Source organism: Protobothrops mucrosquamatus, unplaced genomic scaffold (genome assembly GCF_001527695.2).
Source record: "Protobothrops mucrosquamatus isolate PMUCROS unplaced genomic scaffold, P.Mucros_1.0 scaffold3401, whole genome shotgun sequence".
Lineage (NCBI taxonomy): Eukaryota > Metazoa > Chordata > Lepidosauria > Squamata > Viperidae > Protobothrops > Protobothrops mucrosquamatus.
The window spans coordinates 164,163-173,404 of NW_015389382.1; the positions used below are offsets into that span (position 1 = coordinate 164,163).

The 9,242-nt window shown below is 37.0% G+C and overlaps 1 protein-coding gene across 1 annotated transcript in view; it reads right to left on the bottom strand.

Annotated features, from left to right (window-relative positions):
• The window catches only part of TRPC7 (transient receptor potential cation channel subfamily C member 7), a 147,814-nt gene extending 141,126 nt beyond the window's left edge, over positions 1 to 6,688 (bottom strand). The window contains exon 1 of the mRNA XM_015826952.1: positions 5,936 to 6,688. Within this exon, the coding sequence (XP_015682438.1) occupies positions 5,936 to 6,688 (753 nt within the window). The remainder of the gene's footprint in view (positions 1 to 5,935) is intronic.
• Between the last annotated feature and the right edge of the window lie 2,554 nt (positions 6,689 to 9,242).

Sequence of the window (9,242 nt, forward strand, 5' to 3'; positions counted from 1 at the left end):
TTTCTTTGGCTTATTATTCTTACTCTTTCTGAACAGAAAGTTGCTTATGCTGAAAATAAGCAGAAAGTTGCTTACACTGAAAATAAGCAGAAAGTTGTTTACACTGAATTAAATTTTTGGGAATAGAATTGAGTTTCATTTGTTTAACCAACATAGGATTTCCTGCCTGAGCAGGGGGTTGGCCTAGAACAGGGCTTTTCAACCTTTTCACAGATTGTACCACTTTTAGGATATGACAATATTTGAGTACCACCAGTGCTTAGCAAGGTGTCAAAAACTTGATGACTAAAAAAAAGGGGGAGTGGGGATTTTGGGTTTTATTCATTAGATTCATTTGTTGTTATAGAAATGGCTAGTTTATAATATTATGGAAAAGTAAAAAGTTGAGGTTCAATGTTAATGCTTCCTTCTACTGCAACAGAGGAAGTCTGTTCTTTTTCCCTTCTCCCCCTCACTTTTTCCCCCTTTTTCCTCCCCACTGTGTTTTACTACTTGTTTTTGTATTTTATATTATAATCTAATAAAATATTACAAACTGTAGAAAAAAAAAGAAAAAAGTACCAGTTTTAATTTCTTCGGTGGCTGTTCCTTTGCTGAATCACTTTCCCTTTGCACTGACAAATGTATGATGAATTTATCCATGTGTATTAATATGCACCACTACGGGCTAGCTCAGGGGTCTTCAAACTTGGCACTTTTCAGACTTGTGGACTTCAATTCCCAGAATTCCTCAGCCATCATGGCTGGATGAGAAATTCTGGGAGTTGAAGTCCACAGGTCTTAAAGTTGCTAAGTTTGTAGACCCCTGAGCTAGCTGGCTGGCCCTTCTTCCTTTCTCCCTTCTGAGCAATCCTTCCACAGTGTAGTAAGAACGCACCCCCCAATCCCTTTCCTGTACCCTTAAAGACACAGGAATTAAATGCAAAGCAAGAAATGCTCACAAAATAAAGAAACACTCCGTTTTTTTCTTTAAGCTGCCTCAGGTGTGTCACATGTCACAATGTTGCAATCCGAAACTGAAAGGCTCCGGCAATTGCGAAAAGCTTTAGCTTTAAATTAAGCTTGTTTACCTTCAAAGAAAACTTTCTATAGACAGACTCAAGATAAGGAGATAAAACTAATTACATTTGTTTAAAGGGATTAAACCTACAGAAGTCAACACTTTGGACTCATTGCTAGCCTAAAATACAGACTAAAATATTCCAATAACCAAAGCACATGCAGAAGCCTCTGAATTACAAAACGCTGTAAAAACTGTACAAAAATCCTTATGGTAACCCAATCAAGCTGCCAGCTGATCCAGAACTAAATAAACCCACTTCCTTTCCAACATGGCGGCTTTTCATTTCATCAGCACTGATTGCATTCTCCTGGCTAGAGAAAACGAACAAGGGGACCTTTTCTTCCAGCAACAGCTGCTGCTTCTTCTCTGTCCCTGTTTCCTCCCTCCTGCCTTCTCTTTCCCTGTTGTCTTTTTTTCCCTTTCCCACCCAAAACCATCTCCTTTTATAGTCTCTTCTCTCCTCCCCCCCTTTTTCTTCAGTTCACCTCCAGCTCTGTGCTGCTTCCAGAAGCGCCAATCAGCTGGAGCCAATCAGCTGGAGCCCTGCCGGCTCTTGGGGCTTTTGCTGAGCCCAGACAGTCCTGCAGCTGCAGCTGCCTCTCCCTCAGGCTTGGGTCACTTCGGCTCATTCCCCTCCCCTGCTACACTTGGCTAGCAGTGGAATACCACCTGCCACGTGGCAAAGTACCACAGGTGGTACGTGTACCACTGGTTGAAAAGCCCTGGCCTAGAAGTCCTCTAAGGTCCTTTCCAACTATTGTTGTTGTCGGCGTCATCATCATCATCATCATCATCATCATCATCATCATCATCATCATCATCATTATTATCATACACTGATTCTAAACTTCAGCAGTTTTCTTGGGTTTGGATGGAAACAAGAAATAGAACTGGGTACCCTTAGCATCCTTAGCCACCACACCCAAAAACTTTCACAGCATTTTTCCCAGTAGCGATTTATACAGGTAGTCCTACTTACAATCACAATTTGAACCAGAATTTTTGTTGCTAAGCAAGGCGGTTGTTAAGTAGTCACACCTGATTTTACAACTTTTTCCCCCCATGATTGTTAAACAAATCACTGCAGCTGTTCAGTGAATTCTGCTTCCCCCATTGACTTTGCTGGTCAGAAGCTGGCTGGGAAGATGGCCAATGGCGATCATTCACACTGGTTGCCAAGCATCCAAAGTTCGATCACGTGACTGTGGGGATGCTGCAAAGGTTGTAAGTGCAAGGACCAGGTTACAAAGTCTCTTTTTTCAGTGCCATTGTAAATTTGAATGGTCGTTAAACAAACGGTTGTAAGTCAAAGACTACTTGCATATCACATAGAGTTCGGATCAACAGACAATTGCAGGGGAACATTTATGGCATCAACAAGAATACAGGAGTACCTTCTGAAACTGACCTTCCAAAAATAATCTGCAATAATTCATTGCAAATGAGATCCTTCTGATCTTACCCTGGTGCAATTCAGGAAGATTGTTGTTGTTGTTGTTGTTTTAAAAAAATATGCCTCTAGACCAGAGTTGTTTGTACATTTAAAAAAGTCTAATATCTTTATAGGAACCAATTTGGTGTAGTTGTTAAGTACCAGGCTGAAAACCAGGAGATCAGGAGAACCAGGAATCCTGCCTTGGGTACAAAGCCAGTTGGGTGACCTTTGGCCAGTCCCAGTTTCTTTAAGCCCTAGAAAGGAGGCAGTGGCAAACCACTTCTAAAAAATCTTGACAAGAAAACTGCATGGACCACTCACCAGGAGTCAAGACTTGAAAGCTTGCTTACACATGCAACGCATGCACACACACACACACACAAACACACACACACACACAAACACACATCTTTATACTTAAAAATAACATCTAGTTATGCCAAAGCCCAGATGTAAAATTTTTGAGACAATGTACAAGCCTTTGCTTATGTTACCCTGAAAAATGTGAGTGTTGATGGTGTCATTTAAAGCAGCATCATTACATTTATTTGTATCATCATTTACCTTATCTCTTCTTCTTAAAGTCAGTCCTGTTCTTAATTCTGAATATTTACAAAAGATACTATGCAGGTAGTTCTTGACGTATGACTACAAGTGAGCTCAAAATTTCCGTTACTAAGCAAGACAGCGGCTAAGTGAGTTTTGCCCCATTTTATGACCTTTCTTGGCATAGCTGTTAAACGAATTACTGCAGTTGTTAAGTTAGTAACATGATTGTTAATTGAATGGCTTTGCTTGTCAGAGGGTTACAAAAGGTGACCACATGACCCTGGGACATTGCAACCACCATAAATATGAACCAGTTGCCGAGCATCTGAATTTTGATCACGGGGATGCTGCAACAGTCGTAAGTGTGAAAAATGACCAGATCCTTTTTCTCAGTGCCGTTGTAACTTCAAACATTCACTAAACAAATGGTTGTAAGTCAAGGACCACCTGTACTTAATATAATTTGATTGGGTTTGCAAATGCCACTAACTATAATAATAATAATAAAAATAATAATAATAACAACAACAACAACAACAATGTTGGAAGGGACCTTGGAGGTCATCTAGTCCAACCCCCTGCTCTGGCAGGAAACCCTATACCATTTCAGACAAATTGCTGGCCAGTCTCTTCTTAAAAACTTCCAGTGTTGGAGCATTCACAGCTTCTGGAGGCAGGTTGTTCCACTGATTAATTGTTCTATCTGTCACGAAGTTTCTCCTTAGTTTAAAACAAATTTTGCCACTGGAACATTCCATGCTAATTTTCATCAATGAGAGGATATAAAATATAGAGAGCAAGTTTGGTCTGACGGTTAAGGCACCAGACTAGTAAGTGGGAGACCCTGATTTCAAGTCCTGCCTTAGCCTTGAAAGCCAAGGTGACTTTGGCCTAGTCACCATCTCTTACCCAACTCACCTCACAGGATTGTTATTGTGGGGAAAGTAGGAGGAAGAAGGTGAATTGGATAAATTCACCACCTTGAGTTATTTGTAAAAATAATAAAGGCGGGTTACAAATTAATTAAATAAATAAATGTAAATTAGAGGTAGTTCTTCATTTGTTGACGACAGTTGGGACCAGCAACTTGGTTGTAAAGCAAAGCAGTAGCTAAATGAAACTATTATTATGTTTATAATCTTAACCCCGGCTTTTCTTTGCTTTACAGACCTCTGAAGAGCATCAATGTGAGGTTTGGTCACAAAGTTACTTTTTCATCATGGTGGAAATGAACAGTCGCTATATGGGCGGTTGGTAAAAAAGGATTCCCTGCGCTCCTTGGTTTCATGCTTTAATTCCAATATTTGCATGCAATCTTTCAAGTAAAATTGGTAATATACCGTCATCATTTGTCTTTCTCATAACAGTCCTGCTTTAAGTCATTTTTATTGCACAAAACTTACTGTACTTTCTCTTTAAGCTAACAGAATTCAGATCTCTAAGTTACTTTGTGGCCACAGCCATGACTTTCTCATGTCAGTAATTTCTCTATCAAAGATAAAAGAAGCAACATGTTACAGTATTTGTGTCCTATCACTCAATTCTGACTCTTCCATTTCATTTTAAATATGATTTATATTTCTTTTCATTTCTATTTTAGGGTTTAGGCCTGAAGTAATTAAACCTTAGGAAAGCATGAATTTAAGCCCCTCTGAACATATTTAAAGCATGTGGCTACTGATGTAGCTAAACCATAAATTGAGGTTGTAATCTGAATCCCAGGCACTAACAGCAAAATCTCATTGTTTTGGTAAGGTATCCTCTCCATCCAACCACCAAGTTAAAGACATGTAGGTTGTATTTAGACATTAAGTAACTGTGACATCTCTAGTTTTTAGGTTGTATGAAACACATTTCACTAGCATCAGGATGGTACCTGGCTCCAAATAGCACAAAGAAAAATGTACACAATAAACAGAAGCAATGGGCAAGATGCAATTCTCACAGTCTGAAAGCAAAATGAATTGGGGACCTAAAAACCAATAATATCAAAGAATACCCAAAACTAAGGTAACAATCACGTAAATTCATGCTTTAATTCCAATACTTGCAATCTGTCAAGTAAAACTGTTATCATTGTTACTGTTGTATTTGTTATTTTTTAGTAAATTGTTACTGTTATCGTTGTCTTTCTCTTAATAGTCCTGCCTTAAGTCGTTGTAAGGCTGGATGATAAATTGATAGTGACTAAACATCAAACTAAGGCTTTAAAAAAGTTGTAAAGAATGAACCTTTCAGTCTCTCTTTCACTCTTTACTTTTTAATAAAATACAGGCAGCCTCAGTGATTTTTTACAGCAATAGTCTGTAAAGTATGCATCTTTTTACAATTGGAAAATCTAAAATATTATGTTCTGTCAACCTGTCAAGTGGAAATTCTTTTCTCAGCATAAAGACGTAGAAGAAGACAAGGTTGAAATCAGATTTCCTGTTACTGAGTTATTTTATACAGACTTTTTTTCCTTTAAAGGAAGAACATATTGAATGTATATTTCAGATGGCTGGCTCAAGTCAAGGTCACAACTAAGGAATGCAAGTAAGAAAATCTAATATATTTTTTGTTCATGCTGCAGGCCAATAGACTTCCCTTCCAAAACTTCTGCTGGTTTCAGGAAGTGTGAAAGTCCATTGTCATCCACAGTAGCTTCCTCCTCTGAAGCTGAATGGAAACTTGGTACATCAATTTCAGAAGAGTTGCCGCATGACAAAAAATAGGTATATTTTGCTCCTATTCACCTTGGTCTCAGTCCTGATATTCTTTTCCCCATGGCTGCCATTTGAAAAAAAGAAACCTAGACATAACATTTGCATGCATAGACTTAACATATAGTCTAGTCTAAATGCAATTAGACAAAGTAAAGTTATAAGTATAGAAGTTTTCTACGTTACCTTGAATTCTGTCTCAATGTTGGCTAGTCTTGCCAGCTCGTTGCTTAACTCCAAAGCAGTAAGAACAGGGTCTTCACTCGATAGAGACAAATAAGCCGCACTTGCTAATCCTTTGTAGGCATTCATTCTTGATCGAGAATGACTGAATGAATCTTTTCTTTGCTTCTCATTGCATTCGTTGCATTTACAGAAGTAGTCATGAGGTCTTTCTATCCGTGCCCCTTTCAGGAGCAATATATGAACGATTTCGTATTCTTGGCAATGAGCAGCAAGTATAATAGGGGTAACATCATGGGAAAAGCGTGTTCCATCTTCATCGTAAGCATAAAAATCATCGTCTCGTAATTCTTGCTCGAGTGGGCTTAGAGTGAGACGCTGCCCTTGTGCAAAGGCTGGATGGTTCAATATTGCTTCCACAATCCGTACATATCCTTTACTGATGGCTAACAAGAGGGCATCTCCAACCCTTGCTAAATTGTCTTTCTTTAGAAGAAGTTCGGTGACCTCCAGATGTTCATTGCCAACTGCCAATTGCAGGGCATTTTGTCCCATGTAATCAACACAATTGAAATTCAATGTTTTGGAATCCTCTAGCATTTTCCGTACCACTGGGATGTTGCCATATTCTGCCGAGTCCAAGAAATGCTCTTCCTCAGATGTCAAATTGGTGCCTTTCTCATTGAACATATAGGCTGGGCCTCGGATGGCCTGCCTCCTCCCTTTCTCCCGGAGGGTGGTGTGTCGCCGATGCATGTTTGTAGGATGAGGTGTTCAAGCCTGGATGGAAATAATGGAACATAGTAAGACAGAGATTCTTTATAATAATTTGATCTGCCGAATATTAAATCCATAGATTTTCCACATTTTGCTGAAGAGTGTTTGAAGGAATTAACTGTTCAAATGAAATGGATAGGTGCTTGACTAGATTAGCCCTCTTGCACAGAAACATTCAAACAGAGCATGCTTTAGAGAAATCTGCATGGTTCCAGTATACCTATTATAATTTTCAGCTAGAATCAAATGCTACCTAAAGTTGGGAATAAACAAAGTATCGTTAATTAATATAAACATAAACAAAACCACTAAAAATAAAAATAAAACTGGTAAGTCATAAAGCCCAGCCACCTGTATTTTTTATGAGATCCCCTTTTGTACGTTTTGTTCCAAACCAAGTAGTTTCAAAGTAAGTAATTGTTCTTTGAATACATAATGGTCTCTCATTTCTAAGTTAATAGTTCAATAAGTAATCTTCTTTAAAGCAATAATCCAAGGAAATGAGACACCTCCAAGACCTCACATGATCTTCCTCAGGAGGACATGGCTTAGCATATTTCCAAATTGCAAAAAAGCAGGATGACAAGACACAATAAGCCAAAATCATACATTAAAGCTGAATGGAATATATAAAGTCAAATGTGCCTATATTGTACTAGACTGTACGTCTGAGCTTAGGATGAAGAGGCCAATGGAACAATGGTGATAACAGTCAGGCCAAAGGCTACAAGTGAATGATTCTAAATGATATGATAATTTTAATGATATCTGGCTATGATTTCTTCCACTAGACTTTGTTTTTGTTTTATAACATCTTCAAAAAAAAATTACACTTCATTGTTTATGTTTAATATTGTATAACTCCTAATTTCACAGTCAGAGCTATAAAGATGAGAGATCATGAAAGCAAAATCGGGTTTGAATTTTGAGTGAAGTCTTGAAATCTACACACAATGTTGCAGCCCTTAGAAGAAATTGAGTGGTTTTAGTAAGTTTAAAAATATTGCTGGAAACCTGAAAACATAAAATAATTTAAATCACACTGTCTCTTTGAAGTCATTAGTCTGAGTTATGGATTCCTAAATTTGAACATATTTTCTCCGCAAAAATGTTATGTTTCCTTTTAAAAACAAAGATGACAACATGACAGACATATAACCATACATAAAAATGCAAATGTAAATATAAATATTTGATGAAGAATTCAGAGGAACTCCAAAGTTTCATATCATTTTACCAATGAACATTATTTTGCTGTTGCTGCTGTTGAATTATCAAATTATTGTCTAATCAAGTTGTGAGGTTATGATATTTACCCTCAGCATCAAATGTAACAGTGCTTCTAATCAATAGAAATGCTTGTTCAGCAACTGAACACACACACATTCCTACACATGCATGACAGTATATTTCCAATTCTCAATCTGACAGAAGAAAAATTGCTTTCCATTTCTTGACCAAAGAAAGAAAAAGTTACTGAACTATGTTGGCCAAAGAGTAGATCAAAGTACAACATCCAGAGTAAATAATTTCTCCAATGATGCCTTATTTAAATCCTAAGGGATGATCTGAATTAATTCCATGAAAAAAATGTTTTAACTTTGAAAAACATGGACCACCAAAGCAAAGCACAGTGCAAAGATGTATAAATGAAAAAAATAAACAAATCAGCATTAATTAGAGCAGCCAGCAGTATTTTGCAAATATAAAATACTCATTAGGAGTTTGGCAGTATATTAATTTGAGGTGATAGATAGATAGATAGATAGATAGATAGATAGATAGATAGATAGATAGATAGATAGATAGATAGATAGATAGATAGATAGATAGATAGATAGATAGATAGATAGATAGATAATAGATTGATGATGATAATGATGATTATGATGATGATAGACAGACAGACACCAATGGGCATTTGGCTTTTAGTTATGTGAATGGTTCTTTTTCTATGATTTGTATGTTTTTAATACATCCTTTGGACTTTACTGTACTCTACCCAGAGTTTATGAAGACTGCAAAGGGCTATTAATGTTGTAAAATGAAACCAATAAAATCATAAATAATGTAACTTAAAACAAATCCCCCGATAGACAAACAAGCAAGCAAAAGTTAAATCACCTGAGAACAAGACAGAAATGCAGGAACTCTTTTCTGCAGATGAAGAAAACTTTTGAAAAATGAGAGGTCAGGTTTTACTAGATGACCCCCGAGGTCCCCTCCAACATTATTATTATTATTATTATTATTATTATTATTATTATTATTATTATTACCACTTTAATGATATTAATACAGATGCTTGCATGCTTCTTCATGAATGTGAGCAATTAAAGTCTTTTCAAATATATACTGTATATTTTTCCCCTTTTGTCTAATGTTATTTTTAAAACACAAATTTCAAGACCTGCATACCATTAATGAAAAGCATGGAAATGTTGTAGAATATTGTAGAATGCCATGGATATTGGCCAAAATCAGAGCTTCTCAAAAAGCTGATAGAGTCATCTCTTGGCAGTATCCGAATAAC